This window comes from Pelophylax lessonae (assembly GCF_965119305.1).
Source record: "Pelophylax lessonae genome assembly, chromosome: 2".
NCBI classification, from domain to species: domain Eukaryota; kingdom Metazoa; phylum Chordata; class Amphibia; order Anura; family Ranidae; genus Pelophylax; species Pelophylax lessonae.
This window is the reverse complement of record NC_138769.1, coordinates 750264577-750281172: the sequence shown is the minus strand read 5'-3', so window position 1 is coordinate 750281172 and position 16596 is coordinate 750264577. Positions and strand designations below refer to the sequence as shown.

At 40.6% G+C, this 16596-nt stretch overlaps 1 protein-coding gene across 1 annotated transcript; it reads left to right on the top strand.

The window, feature by feature from the left end:
* Positions 1–580: 580 nt before the first annotated feature.
* Positions 581–1531, top strand: LOC309548392 (olfactory receptor 52P1-like; the record flags this gene model as incomplete). The annotated part of the gene is made up of 1 exon (XM_082248331.1): positions 581–1531. The coding sequence occupies one exon, from the start codon at positions 581–583 to the stop codon at positions 1529–1531; it is 951 nt and encodes a 316-aa protein (XP_082104457.1).
* Between the last annotated feature and the right edge of the window lie 15065 nt (positions 1532–16596).

Sequence of the window (16596 nt, the reverse complement as noted above, 5' to 3'; positions counted from 1 at the left end):
GAAGGTGTGTGTGTGTGTGTGTGTGTGTGTGTGTGTGGTGAGGAGGGGGCAGGATTGGAAATATCCCAAAAAGTTAGGAGAAGCAGAAGGGTCCTAAGTAAGACAGGAGCACAATTGAACAACACATGTGTCCTGGAGGCTTTGTCAGCATGGGGTTCATAATCTGCAGTAGAGAGGACACTATTGTGGGAAGGAAGGGTGGAAACAATATTACGGGGCGGGATAGTAATCAGATTAGGAAAAAAGAGCTGGATAGGGAAATAAAGGTTCACATGCAATCTGTCTGGAGCAGAGAAATGACTTTTATGGATTCTTTCTAGTCTCTGCCTTCTCTTGTATTATCTTGAAGACATTATGGAAACACTTCTACCTATGATAATGTTATGGAGATTAGGAGTGCCAGCATTAGGATACATTGGCTGTTGATAATATTTCCAATAAAAGCACATTTCTATTTAGGAAGAAAGAAGATGGAAACTCTTTTCTCATGTTTTGTGTTCTGCAGAATAGTTTTTATCTTGGTGGAGAAAAGTTCCTGAAGTATAACATCGGAAGACTACATACTGAACATTTTGGAGTCATGGCATTTGGTGGTGATAATCAGAGCTCCTCTTACTTCATCTTGATTGGAATTCCTGGGCTAGAAGATGTCCAGGTCTGGATTTCATTACCGATCTTCTCCATGTATCTGATAACCTTGTTGGCCAATATTAGTGTCCTGCTTACCATTAAAGCAGAGGAAAGCCTCCACCAGCCCATGTACCTCTTCCTTTCCATGTTGTTGTTAACAGACCTTGTCCAGTCCAATTCTACCCTTCCCAAGATGCTCCTGATCTTCTGGTTCAACCTCCAAGAGATCTCCTCTGAGGGTTGCCTCGTTCAGATGTTCTTCATCCATTCCTTCTCCATTATGGGCTCCTCTATCCTCTTGGCTATGGCCTTTGATCGCTATGTTGCCATATGCCAACCACTGAGATATTCCAACATCTTGACCAACCCACTGATCACAAAAATTGGAGTCATGGTGGTCATAAGAGCAACTCTTCTGATCTTTCCACTTCCTTTCCTGATTAGGAGGCTGCCATTTTGCAAGAGCCATGTGATTGGACATACTTATTGTGAACACATGGCAGTGGCTAAGCTGTCCTGTGCAGACATAAGAATTAATATTGTGTACGGGTTAGCAGTCGCTCTGTTTGTAGATGTAGTAGATATCATGGGCATTACAGTGTCATATATAAAGATTGTCATTGCTGTCTTACACCTCCCATCCCGAGAGGCCAGACACAAAGTTGGGAGTACATGCGTCAGCCATGTTTGCGTCATTCTTTTGGCTTACGTCCCAGCACTTTTCTCCTTTTTCACTCAAAGGTTTGGGGTGAACATAGCTTCTTCCATCCAAATTATCATATCTAGCCTGTACCTAATTGTTCCTCCAATGCTGAACCCAATAATATATGGAATAAAAACCAAAGAGATCCAGAGGAACATTTTGAAGTTATTTTGTCGACAAAAGTCCAGATTTCAATAATTTTGGAGACATATTTTGCTGAACTTACCCAACAAACCCTGCAAAGAACAGAATGATGACAATCGACCACCTTTCAGAGTCAGAACAATGGTGCAAGCGATGAATATTTTGGGGTGAGGTATGCAAATGACTGTAATGTTGCTATCATGATCAATACCTTATTGATTGACTCAAGTATGTGGTTATATGGCCTCTGATTTCCAAACTGAAAAAAATGTCCTCATTTTCATAAAAACATGGCCCTAAATGTTCACCATTATACATGGAGAGCCCTCAATCCAAGAAAAGGAAATATGCCATTTGGATTTGTTCTAAGAGGCGTTCAAAATCTGTAAGTTGTACTGGTTGGGTTGTTTATATTACTGAAAAGGGTTTGTTGTATGGGCGCTTCCGTGGAATACAGCAGGCTTTAGGTGAGACACTGCACTTCGGCAGAACTGGAGAGGAGAAGCTGCTCTGAAAGTGATAAAGATAAAAAGACAAGGCGCCTCTAAGTGCAGTAGGCTCTGAGTATTTATTAGGTTAAAAGCATAAAAGCACTCACATTTGGTAAGTATGACATGGGCATAGCAAAGATCTGTCTGGAGTCTTCCTATCCGCTGTGCTGAGTGGTTGCAATGGGGACATCCGGTGATCCGCTTCCTCTAGATGCGTCCTTTCGTCTGTGTCTCAGCCTGGTCAGCATGAGATTTCCTGAAGGCAGGGTGTGGATGCAGCGGCTGGTGTCCAATAGAGCGGGTGGTGGGCGGTTACATGTTTCGGAGCTCAGCTCCTTCGTCAGACCTCCTACAGGAAGCGGATCACCAGATGTCCCCATTGCAACCACTCAGCACAGCGGATAGGAAGACTCCAGACAGATCTTTGCTATGCCCATGTCATACTTACCAAAATGTGAGTGCTTTTATGCTTTTAACCTAATAAATACTCAGAGCCTACTGCACTTAGAGGCGCCTTGTCTTTTTATCTTGTTTATATTACTGCCTTTACTCTCTTGTGTGATCAATCAAACTATTAAATTAAAACCTGTTACAGTAAAATAAAAGTCTGAGGGAAGGAAGAGATGTCTTTGAAGGTTCCCGTCTATCAAGGTCATGGTAAAGCTAGCAGGAGTTCTTCACATTCAACTGGACTTGTTCTTTAATGTTGAAGGCATTGCTTAGCTTGTTCAATCCACTTCTTTAATTTCAATGAGTGTCAGGAAGATACCCCAACATTTATATCAACACAGATGATATAAAAACCTTCATCCAATCACCATAAGAAGTGTCAGTGGTGAATGTTGATTGTCCAAAAACAGAGTGGGAGATGTGAAAGTTGTAGAACCACCACACCATCATCTCCTCCATGGTGGCAGAAATTCTGTGGAAGTGGTCATTCTTCAGTTCACATGGCTGAAGGTATAAGTTGTCCACCACACCATCATCCCCCCTATGATGGCAGGAGGTCTGTGGAGGTGGTAATCCTTAGGTTTACAGGGCTGAACATATAAGATGTTGTCCACCACACCATCATCCCATCCATGGTGGCAAGAGGTCTGTGGGAGTGGGAATCCTTCAAAACACACGGCTGAAGTTATAAATTGTTGTCCACCACACCATCATCCCCCTCTATGGTGGCAGGAGGCCACCTATATATATATATATATATATATGTAGGGCCTAACCCAGAATGAGCCACTTTATCAGGAAGGGGCCCTTGCCTTCATCAACAGGTGTACAGTATATAGCATATTGGGTTCCCCCAGGCAAGGCACTCGTCCCATGTTGAGGGCATGTGGCCTGGAATGGTACAGAAAAAGGGAGCGAATGGTTGCCCTCCCAGTTTTCTGGCCAGCCAGTCTGGACAGATTAAGGGTCTGGTATGGATTTTGAACCCCCACACATTTGTTTTTTGTGGGAGGTCTCCCTTAAAACCTGTATCAAACTGAAGGGTCTGGTATGGATTTCCATGGGGACCTCGCCAATTCTTTTGTTTTTTCTTTTTGCATGGGGTACCCCCTTAAAACCCATACTGGACTCAAAGCATCTGCTATATAAAAGGGGGGCCCCCATTCCATTTTTTTTATCAAGCTATCCCTGCCCCTTTAGTTACATGGCTTGGCATACAAATGAATGGGGTTGGTGATGCAACTGATTGCTAAGGACTCGACAATGCCTGCACTTGCTGGCATTGACAGAGGGAAGCTGTCATGTGTAATAGCAGCTATAAAATATTATACTGACGAACGGATAAATGTTTATCTGCAGGCATTCATCTGAATGCCTGAACAGCCAAAGCCAAAGTTCTGGCTGAACCTTGAATGCATCCTTAATATCAAGCTATCTCTGCCCCTTCGCTTATATGGCCGGGGACTTCTGGCTAGTAGATGAATGGGGCAGAGTGATGTCACTGGTTGCTAAGAATGCAGCACTTCACACTCCAGAAGCACCGCAACCCCCCTTCTGTGTCCCCATATACTTCATTTTTCAAAAATATCAGTATACCCTTGGATATGGTTTGGTAAGCAGTAGGACAGCAAATGAATGAGACCAGGTAGAAGAAGATAAAATGTGGAATCATAAATAGGTTTTGCTACACTAGAAATTGGGAAATTCACATTAAGCAGGGTATACATTTAGAAGTTCTTTTTTTTTTTAGTTCAATGAAAAACATCACTTGCGTGGGTGCAGGGATCTTCCCTGCTGCACTATTGCATTCTGAAGGCGGGGACTCCCCCTTCTCTCAGAATACACAGATCAGTATTGCAGTCTATTGGCTGCCACGGCTGATCGAATGCTGGTTCTCCAGTGGGACCGTTAGACACAAGCCAGTCCAACAACCGGCTCCTATTAAAGAATATATATAAAAGTGCAGCGCTCCTTTGCATGTAATCTATACTAAATTGCCATATCACTAAAACATGAGAAAAACAATATATATACAAAAAAAAAAAAAATTAATTTATCTATATGTGCACCACAGGTGGGAAAACTTTGGGTCAGAATTTATATATCCCAAAGTCAATATGTTAATATCAGTAACTAGAAACTTCAGGGTCCCGGTGCAAGAAACCATGGAGGGCCCCATTATGGTTGCCTTCACCATATATTTTGGCAATGTCCATCTATTATACTTTATTGTGAAATGGTTCATGCTCTTATTCACTGAATATTTGGCTTAAAGCGGAGTTCCACCCTGGAATTTTTATTTTTTTTTAAAAATACCCCCGGGACAGTCAGGGCTAGTGCATTCCACAATGGCTAGCCTCTGATCTGTCCCGGGTTGCACTTACCTGTTAGGACAAATACTTACCTTGAAAACGTCTTGTCCAGCGCTGCCATCTCAGATGTGGGCAGCTTGAAGCCAGCGAGATCCTCTTCGGGGGTCCTCTTCCGCCTTCTTCGGTCCCACGATGCCCTGCGCCGGCCCCGACGTCACTTCTGGGTCGCGCGCGTCTTCCCTGCACAGCTTCTGGGCATGCCCAGAAGCTGTTTAGAAGGGGATGACGCGCGCGCCCCGGAACTGACGTCGGGGCCGGTGCAGGCGCAATGATTCCTGGGAGCGATGACGTTCAGCTCCCAGGAATCATTGCAGAGCCAGGAAGTGACGACGGGCCGCGGCCGAGGAAGGAGGAAGAAAGAAGTAAGGTAAGTATATTTTCTTCGCTACGAGGTAAGTAAAAAAAATAAAAAATATGCGATTATCCATTTCTTTTTCAGGTGACCCGGAGCGAGAAGATGGAGGTAAGTATAAAATTAGGGTGGAACTCCACTTTAACTCCAAAAATGTTGTTTCTGGGTCTATCCCCTTGGCTTAGTCCAAAGCCACTAAGAAATGACTATTACACGTTCTCACTGCAGCTGGATGTCTGGTGGCACTCAACTGGAAAAAAAAAACAGAACCTCCATCCCTACTAGAATTCTACACTAGAACTGGGGATGTTAAACTAATGGAAAACCGTACAGCACGGTTACATGGTTCTCTTGAACAATTCAATAAAAATCTGGGAACCATGGAATGATAGAACGATAGTAAGTCATAATCATGTTGTCTACGGTGGGTAACCTTTTCTTAAACCCTTTACTCTATTTGAAGTAAAGAGAGCTGCAACCTGGGAGCCATCCTCCAGCAAAGCCCATCACTCTTTGTTTAAGAAGAAAGGACAGGCGCCACTCAGTGAAACAATAAAGGTTTATTGCATAGCATACATAAAACACTTACATTAAGGCAAAGATACAGGCTTCTCCTTATGGCTCCTGAATCCCTTCCATAGCGTGGTACTTCCGCCCTGCGGCCGGGCCAGCAGCCGGGAGATGACAAAACGTTGGGGAAGTCCAATGGGGGAGCCGGATCGAGCCAAGGACGGTGGTAAGCCGCTCGTCCACTGGTGATGAGGGCGGAAGTACCACGCTATGGAAGGGATTCAGGAGCCATAAGGAGAAGCCTGTATCTTTGCCTTAATGTAAGTGTTTTATGTATGCTATGCAATAAACCTTTATTGTTTCACTGAGTGGCGCCTGTCCTCTCTTCTTGTATATGCCAGCGGGATTTTTGGCTTCTGCCTGGCTACAGCGCTGCCCTCCGTGACAACATTGGAACATTGCACCACCTGGAAGTCCCCTCTTCTCAATTTTCATCCCAGTGCAGGCCCCACCTTGTTGGCACAAGTGCCCAACACATCCTCTTCCATCACTCTTTGTGTGACGGGCTGTTAAATACCGGATGGCTCCTCAGACTCTGTGTCACAGTCAAGAGTCAGGCTCTGAGTCCAGTAGCTATAGCAGTAGAGAGGTTCCCACTGACCAGCAGGATGAGTACAGAAGCAGGTCACCCTGAAGGATGACACAGGCTCACCCAAGGCGTGGGGCCTAAGCACTAACCAGACTTCACCGGCTCTCCTGATAGTGGGTTTTGCTGCCTGCTAGTGTTAAAGCATGGTCCTCAGAGGTTAGCTACTCTGTGTTCACTAGCAGATGTAGCAGGTAGGGATCAAGCAGAAGAGCAGTCAATAAACAAGCCAAAGGTCGGTAACAAGTAGTTGCAGGTTTGTCAGGAGAAAGCATAGTTGAGGAACAAGCCAAAGGTCGGTAACAGGTGGTCGCAGGTTAGGATCAAGCAGAAGAGCAGTCAATAAACAAGCCAAAGGTCGGTAACAAGTAGTTGCAGGTTTGTCAGGAGAAAGCATAATTGAGGAACAAGCCAAAGGTGGATAACAGGTGGTCGCAGGTTGGGATCAAGCAGAAGCGTAGTCAGGGGAACAAACCAAAAGTTGGTAACAAGTAGCTGCAGGTTGAGATCATAAGAAAGGATAGTTAAGGATTAAGCCAAAGGTCAGTAATGAGTGATAGTGAAGATACGGACGGCAGCAGGAGTAAAAAGAGTGAGCTATTGGCTGAAGAAGAGCACAATAATCTGGCAAACAGGCAGTGCAGAGACATCATGCTTAACCACTTAAGCCCCGGAGCATTTGGCTGCTCAAAGACCAGGCTCTATTTTTCGATTCGGCACTGTGTTTAACGGACAATTGCGTGGTCGTGCGATTCTGTACCCAAATGAAATTGACGTCCTTTTTTCCCCAAACCAGAGCTTTTTTTTGGTGGTATTTGATCACATGTGCGCTTTTTATTTTTTGCGCTATAAACATAAAAAAAGCGACAATTTTGAAAAAATAACAATATTTTTCACATTTTTTTATATGAAATTCTCAAAAAAAAAATTTAAAAATCAAAATTTTTTAACATTTTAGGCCAATTTGATTTCTGCTACATATTCTTGGTAAAAAAAATCATATTTTGATTGGTTTTTCGCAAAAGTTATTGCATTTACTAACTACGGGAAAGATTTTTGTCATTTTTATTGTTTTTTTTATTTTAACTAGTTATGGGGGCAATCTGCGATTTTTTTTGCGGGACTGTGACATTGCGGCGGACAGATCGGACCCCTAACTGACATTTTTGACACTTTTGGGGGTACCAGTGACATTACTACAGTAATCAGTGCTATAAATATACACTGTTACTGTAAAAATGACACTGGCAGGGAAGGGGTTAACTTTATTGGTGATCAGTGGGTTAAATGTATCCCTAGGGGTGTGATTCTAACTGTGGGGGGGGCGTGGCTTGTGATGTAACCACAGAGACATACGATCCTACATAGAAGGATCGTATAGTCTCTGTACTTACACCAGGGAGAATGACAGACGGTTGTGTTTACATCAGCTGTCCGTCCTTCTCCCTCTCCTGCGGGAGATCGCGAGTGGCCGGCGGACATCGGAGCCACCGGTCACACGCGTGGGCTAGGCAGGGAACGAGCGGGGGTGGGAGTGTGAGAGGGCCCCCTACAGGCTCCTGGGAGAGCGACGTAGGTCTACGTCGCTTTGCCCAGGAGCGGCTGACTGCCGCAGTAAATAGTCGTGTGGCGGTCGGTGAGTGGTTAAATCAGCATGCTTAAATCAGCAAATTCATGTGAGGGGCATAGAGTTCAAGGTTCACCAGAAACAAGGTACAAGGTAAGACTGGCCAAGGGTTGAGACAGTGATTTGTGCAGCATTTCAGGAGCTATAGCCAGACACCGCAGAGGTCGCAGGTTCAGATCCGGACCCTGACAATCTGCATCTTGGGTCTTGGACAAATTGGCCACTGGCACCACTTTGTAAGACAACAAGCACAGACCCAAAATTAGATAGGCAAAGCAGTGAGAACAGGGGCAAATATTGAGACAAAGGCACAGAGCGTTATCTTCAAAAAAAAAAAAAAGAGCTTTACTCCTTTTTAATTTTAGGGGGTTCAATTATTATTTTGGCAAAGGGCGAGACAATGAGGAGAGGTAAATGGAAGAGAAAATGTTGTTCTGGGTCTGATTCTTACCTTCTCCACCACAAATCTCCCCACCGGGCTGAAGGCCTTCTCTGACATGACACATCAGGGCAGGCTGGTACCTTGAGTACATTTTGGGCCACCTCCTGCCAGTGGTACAACCTTGACACCAAGCAGACCATGAAGATGATTGTTTCAAAGTGTTTTAGTTCCAAACTTGCTGTCCCTGCCTGTTTCTGCTTGACCAGGACAGGGTCAGCCTTATGAGGAAAAAAATGAAACTTATAAAAAAATGTAAATCTCTAAATAAAGTTTAAAAAGTAGATTTAAAAAAAATGTTGCTGTGGAACTACACAGACCATGAACTAGAGGAAGAGGGTGGTTGGCAATCAAAGTGGGGATGCAGTTAAGTGCAAATGAAGGGTAACACATCCAAAATACATTAAACTCAAAGAGAAAATAGGAAAAATGTATTTTAGTTAACCAGAAACATTTGTTCTACATTGGTAACATTGGTCCTACATTGGTAACATTTGGTCCTACATTGGTAACATTTGGTCCTACATTGGTAACATTTGGTCCTACATGGGTAACATTGGTTCTACATTGGTAACATTGGTTCTACATTGGCAACATTGGTTCTACATTGCTAACATTGGTTCTACATTGGTAACATTGGTTCTACATTGGTAACATTTGGTCCTACATTGGTAACATTGGTTCTACATTGCTAACATTGGTTCTACATTGGTAACATTTGGTCCTACATTGGTAACATTTGTTCTACATTGGCAACATTGGTTCTACATTGGTAACATTGGTTCTACATTGCTAACATTTGTTCTACATTGGCAACATTGGTTCTACATTGGTAACATTGGTTCTACATTGGTAACATTGGTTCTACATTGGCAACATTGGTTCTACATTGGTAACATTGGTTCTACATTGGTAACATTTGGTCCTATATTGGCAACATTGGTTCTACATTGGTAACACTGGTTCTACATTGGTAACATTTGGTCCTACATTGGCAACATTGGTTCTACATTGGTAACATTGGTTCTACATTAGTAACATTGGTTCTAAATTGGTAACATTGGTTCTACATTGGTAACATTTGGTCCTATATTGGCAACATTGGTTCTACATTGGTAACATTTGGTCCTACATTGGTAACATTTGGTCCTATATTGGCAACATTGGTTCTACATTGGTAACATTTGGTCCTACATTGGCAACATTGGTCCTACATTGGTAACATTTGGTCCTATATTGGCAACATTGGTTCTACATTGGTAACATTGGTTCTACATTGGTAACATTTGGTCCTATATTGTCAACATTGGTTCTACATTGGTAACATTGGTTCTACATTGGTAACATTGGTCCTACATTGGTAACATTTGGTCCTACATTGGTAACATTTGGTCCTACATTGGTAACATTTGGTCCTACATTGGTAACATTTGGTCCTACATGGGTAACATTGGTTCTACATTGGTAACATTGGTTCTACATTGGTAACATTTGGTCCTACATTGGCAAAATTGGTTCTACATTGGTAACATTGGTTCTACATTGGCAACATTGGTTCTACATTGCTAACATTGGTTCTACATTGGTAACATTGGTTCTACATTGGTAACATTTGGTCCTATATTGGCAACATTGGTTCTACATTGGTAACATTTGGTCCTACATTGGTAACATTGGTTCTACATTGCTAACATTGGTTCTACATTGGTAACATTTGGTCCTACATTGGTAACATTTGTTCTACATTGGCAACATTGGTTCTACATTGGTAACATTGGTTCTACATTGCTAACATTTGTTCTACATTGGCAACATTGGTTCTACATTGGTAACATTGGTTCTACATTGGTAACATTTGGTCCTATATTGGCAACATTGGTTCTACATTGGTAACACTGGTTCTACATTGGTAACATTGGTTCTACATTGGTAACATTGGTTCTACATTGGTAACATTTGGTCCTATATTGGCAACATTGGTTCTACATTGGTAACACTGGTTCTACATTGGTAACATTTGGTCCTACATTGGCAACATTGGTTCTACATTGGTAACATTGGTTCTACATTAGTAACATTGGTTCTAAATTGGTAACATTGGTTCTACATTGGTAACATTTGGTCCTATATTGGCAACATTGGTTCTACATTGGTAACATTTGGTCCTACATTGGTAACATTTGGTCCTATATTGGCAACATTGGTTCTACATTGGTAACATTTGGTCCTACATTGGCAACATTGGTCCTACATTGGTAACATTTGGTCCTATATTGGCAACATTGGTTCTACATTGGTAACATTGGTTCTACATTGGTAACATTTGGTCCTATATTGTCAACATTGGTTCTACATTGGTAACATTGGTTCTACATTGGTAACATTGGTCCTACATTGGTAACATTTGGTCCTACATTGGTAACATTTGGTCCTACATTGGTAACATTTGGTCCTACATTGGTAACATTTGGTCCTACATGGGTAACATTGGTTCTACATTGGTAACATTGGTTCTACATTGGTAACATTGGTTCTACATTGGTAACATTTGGTCCTACATTGGCAAAATTGGTTCTACATTGGTAACATTGGTTCTACATTGGCAACATTGGTTCTACATTGCTAACATTGGTTCTACATTGGTAACATTGGTTCTACATTGGTAACATTTGGTCCTATATTGGCAACATTGGTTCTACATTGGTAACATTTGGTCCTACATTGGTAACATTGGTTCTACATTGCTAACATTGGTTCTACATTGGTAACATTTGGTCCTACATTGGTAACATTTGTTCTACATTGGCAACATTGGTTCTACATTGGTAACATTGGTTCTACATTGCTAACATTTGTTCTACATTGGCAACATTGGTTCTACATTGGTAACATTGGTTCTACATTGGTAACATTTGGTCCTATATTGGCAACATTGGTTCTACATTGGTAACACTGGTTCTACATTGGTAACATTGGTTCTACATTGGTAACATTGGTTCTACATTGGCAACATTGGTTCTACATTGGTAACATTGGTTCTACATTGGTAACATTTGGTCCTATATTGGCAACATTGGTTCTACATTGGTAACACTGGTTCTACATTGGTAACATTTGGTCCTACATTGGCAACATTGGTTCTACATTGGTAACATTGGTTCTACATTAGTAACATTGGTTCTAAATTGGTAACATTGGTTCTACATTGGTAACATTTGGTCCTATATTGGCAACATTGGTTCTACATTGGTAACATTTGGTCCTACATTGGTAACATTTGGTCCTATATTGGCAACATTGGTTCTACATTGGTAACATTTGGTCCTACATTGGCAACATTGGTCCTACATTGGTAACATTTGGTCCTATATTGGCAACATTGGTTCTACATTGGTAACATTGGTTCTACATTGGTAACATTTGGTCCTATATTGTCAACATTGGTTCTACATTGGTAACATTGGTTCTACATTGGTAGCATTGGTTCTACATTGGTAACATTTGGTCCTACATTGGCAACATTGGTTCTACATTGGTAACATTGGTTCTACATTGGTAACATTGGTTCTACATTGCTAACATTTGTTCTAAATTGGTAACATTGGTTCTACATTGGTAACATTTGGTCCTATATTGGCAACATTGGTTCTACATTGGTAACATTTGGTCCTACATTGGCAACATTGGTTCTACATTGGTAACATTGGTTCTACATTGTTAACATTGGTTCTACATTGGTAACATTTGGTCCTATACTGTCAACATTGGTTCTACATTGGTAACATTTGGTCCTACATTGGTAACATTTGGTCCTATATTGGCAACATTGGTTCTACATTGGTAACATTGGTTCTACATTGGTAACATTTGGTCCTATATTGGCAACATTGGTTCTACATTGGTAACATTTGGTCCTACATTGGCAACATTTGGTCCTATATTGGCAACATTGGTTCTACATTGCTAACATTTGTTCTACATTGGTAACATTGGTTCTACATTGGTAACATTTGGTCCTACATTGGTAACATTTGGTCCTATATTGGCAACATTGGTTCTACATTGGTAACATTGGTTCTACATTGGCAACATTTGGTCCTATATTGGCAACATTGGTTCTACATTGGTAACATTGGTTCTACATTGGTAACATTTGGTCCTATATTGGCAACATTGGTTCTACATTGGTAACATTTGGTCCTATATTGGCAACATTGGTTCTACATTGGTAACATTGGTTCTACATTGGTAACATTGGTCCTACATTGGTAACATTTGGTCCTACATTGGCAACATTGGTTCTACATTGGTAACATTTGGTCCTATATTGGCAACATTGGTTCTACATTGGTAACATTGGTTCTACATTGCTAACATTTGGTCCTACATTGGTAACATTTGGTCCTACATTGGTAACATTTGGTCCTACATGGGTAACATTGGTTCTACATTGGTAACATTGGTTCTACATTGGTAACATTGGTTCTACATTGGTAACATTTGGTCCTACATTGGCAAAATTGGTTCTACATTGGTAACATTGGTTCTACATTGGCAACATTGGTTCTACATTGCTAACATTGGTTCTACATTGGTAACATTGGTTCTACATTGCTAACATTTGGTCCTATATTGGCAACATTGGTTCTACATTGGTAACATTTGGTCCTACATTGGTAACATTGGTTCTACATTGCTAACATTGGTTCTACATTGGTAACATTTGGTCCTACATTGGTAACATTTGTTCTACATTGGCAACATTGGTTCTACATTGGTAACATTGGTTCTACATTGCTAACATTTGTTCTACATTGGCAACATTGGTTCTACATTGGTAACATTGGTTCTACATTGGTAACATTTGGTCCTATATTGGCAACATTGGTTCTACATTGGTAACACTGGTTCTACATTGGTAACATTGGTTCTACATTGGTAACATTGGTTCTACATTGGCAACATTGGTTCTACATTGGTAACATTGGTTCTACATTGGTAACATTTGGTCCTATATTGGCAACATTGGTTCTACATTGGTAACACTGGTTCTACATTGGTAACATTTGGTCCTACATTGGCAACATTGGTTCTACATTGGTAACATTGGTTCTACATTAGTAACATTGGTTCTAAATTGGTAACATTGGTTCTACATTGGTAACATTTGGTCCTATATTGGCAACATTGGTTCTACATTGGTAACATTTGGTCCTACATTGGTAACATTTGGTCCTATATTGGCAACATTGGTTCTACATTGGTAACATTTGGTCCTACATTGGCAACATTGGTCCTACATTGGTAACATTTGGTCCTATATTGGCAACATTGGTTCTACATTGGTAACATTGGTTCTACATTGGTAACATTTGGTCCTATATTGTCAACATTGGTTCTACATTGGTAACATTGGTTCTACATTGGTAGCATTGGTTCTACATTGGTAACATTTGGTCCTACATTGGCAACATTGGTTCTACATTGGTAACATTGGTTCTACATTGGTAACATTGGTTCTACATTGCTAACATTTGTTCTAAATTGGTAACATTGGTTCTACATTGGTAACATTTGGTCCTATATTGGCAACATTGGTTCTACATTGGTAACATTGGTTCTACATTGGTAACATTGGTTCTACATTGGTAGCATTGGTTCTACATTGGTAACATTTGGTCCTACATTGGCAACATTGGTTCTACATTGGTAACATTGGTTCTACATTGTTAACATTGGTTCTACATTGGTAACATTTGGTCCTATACTGTCAACATTGGTTCTACATTGGTAACATTTGGTCCTACATTGGTAACATTTGGTCCTATATTGGCAACATTGGTTCTACATTGGTAACATTGGTTCTACATTGGTAACATTTGGTCCTATATTGGCAACATTGGTTCTACATTGGTAACATTTGGTCCTACATTGGCAACATTTGGTCCTATATTGGCAACATTGGTTCTACATTGCTAACATTTGTTCTACATTGGTAACATTGGTTCTACATTGGTAACATTTGGTCCTACATTGGTAACATTTGGTCCTATATTGGCAACATTGGTTCTACATTGGTAACATTGGTTCTACATTGGCAACATTTGGTCCTATATTGGCAACATTGGTTCTACATTGGTAACATTGGTTCTACATTGGTAACATTTGGTCCTATATTGGCAACATTGGTTCTACATTGGTAACATTTGGTCCTATATTGGCAACATTGGTTCTACATTGGTAACATTGGTTCTACATTGGTAACATTGGTCCTACATTGGTAACATTTGGTCCTACATTGGCAACATTGGTTCTACATTGGTAACATTTGGTCCTATATTGGCAACATTGGTTCTACATTGGTAACATTGGTTCTACATTGCTAACATTGGATCTACATTGGTAACATTGGTTCTACATTGGTAACATTGGTCCTACATTGGTAACATTTGGTCCTACATTGGCAACATTGGTTCTACATTGCTAACATTTGGTCCTATATTGGCAACATTGGTTCTACATTGGTAACATTTGGTCCTATATTGGCAACATTGGTTCTACATTGGTAACATTGGTTCTACATTGCTAACATTGGTTCTACATTGGTAACATTGGTTCTACATTGGAAACATTGGTCCTACATTGGTAACATTTGGTCCTACATTGGCAACATTGGTTCTACATTGGTAACATTTGGTCCTACATTGGTAACATTGGTTCTACATTGGTAACATTTGGTTCTACATTGGTAGCATTGGTTCTACATTGGTAACATTTGGTCCTATATTGGCAACATTGGTTCTACATTGGTAACATTTGGTCCTACATTGGTAACATTTGGTCCTACATTGGTAACATTGGTTCTACACTGGTAACATTGGTTTTACATTGGTAACATTTGGTCCTATATTGGCAACATTGGTTCTACATTGGTAACATTTGGTCCTACATTGGTAACATTGGTTCTACATTGGTAACATTGGTTCTACATTGGCAACATTGGTCCTATATTGGCAACATTGTTTCTACATTGGTAACATTTGGTCCTACATTGGCAACATTGGTTCTACATTGGTAACATTTGGTCCTACATTGGCAACATTGGTTCTACATTGGTAACATTGGTTCTACATTGGCAGCATTGGTTCTACATTGGTAACATTTGGTCCTACATTGGCAACATTTGGTCCTATATTGGCAACATTGGTTCTACATTGGTAACATTTGGTCCTACATTGGCAACATTTGGTCCTATATTGGCAACATTGGTTCTACATTGGTAACATTTGGTTCTACATTGGCAACATTGGTTCTACATTGGTAACATTGGTTCTACATTGGTAACATTGGTCCTACATTGGTAACATTTGGTCCTACATTGGCAACATTGGTTCTACATTGGTAACATTTGGTCCTATATTGTCAACATTGGTTCTATATTGGCAACATTGGTTCTACATTGGTAACATTTGGTCCTACATTGGTAACATTTAGTACTACATTGGTAGCATTGGTTCTACATTGGTAACATTTGGTTCTACATTGGTAACATTTGGTCCTACATTGGCAACATTGGTTCTACATTGGCAGCATTGGTTCTACATTGGTAACATTTGGTCCTACATTGGTAACATTGGTTCTACATTGGCAACATTGGTTCTACATTGCTAACATTGGTTCTACATTGGTAACATTTGGTCCTATATTGGCAACATTGGTTCTACATTGGTAACATTTGGTCCTACATTGGTAACATTGGTTCTACATTGCTAACATTTGTTCTACATTGGTAACATTGGTCCTACATTGGTAACATTTGGTCCTACATTGGTAACATTGGTTCTACATTGGTAACATTTGGTCCTATATTGGCAACATTGGTTCTACATTGGTAACATTTGGTCCTACATTGGCAACATTGGTTCTACATTGGTAACATTTGGTCCTACATTGGTAACATTTGGTCCTACATTGGTAACATTGGTTCTACATTGGTAACATTTGGTCCTACATTGGTAACATTGGTTCTACATTGGTAACATTTGGTCCTACATTGGTAACATTGGTTCTACATTGGTAACATTTGGTTCTACATTGGTAACATTTGGTCCTTCATTGGTAACATTGGTTCTACATTGGTAACATTGGTTCTACATTGGTAGCATTGGTTCTACATTGGTAACATTTGGTCCTATATTGGCAACATTGTTTCTACATTGGTAACATTTGGTC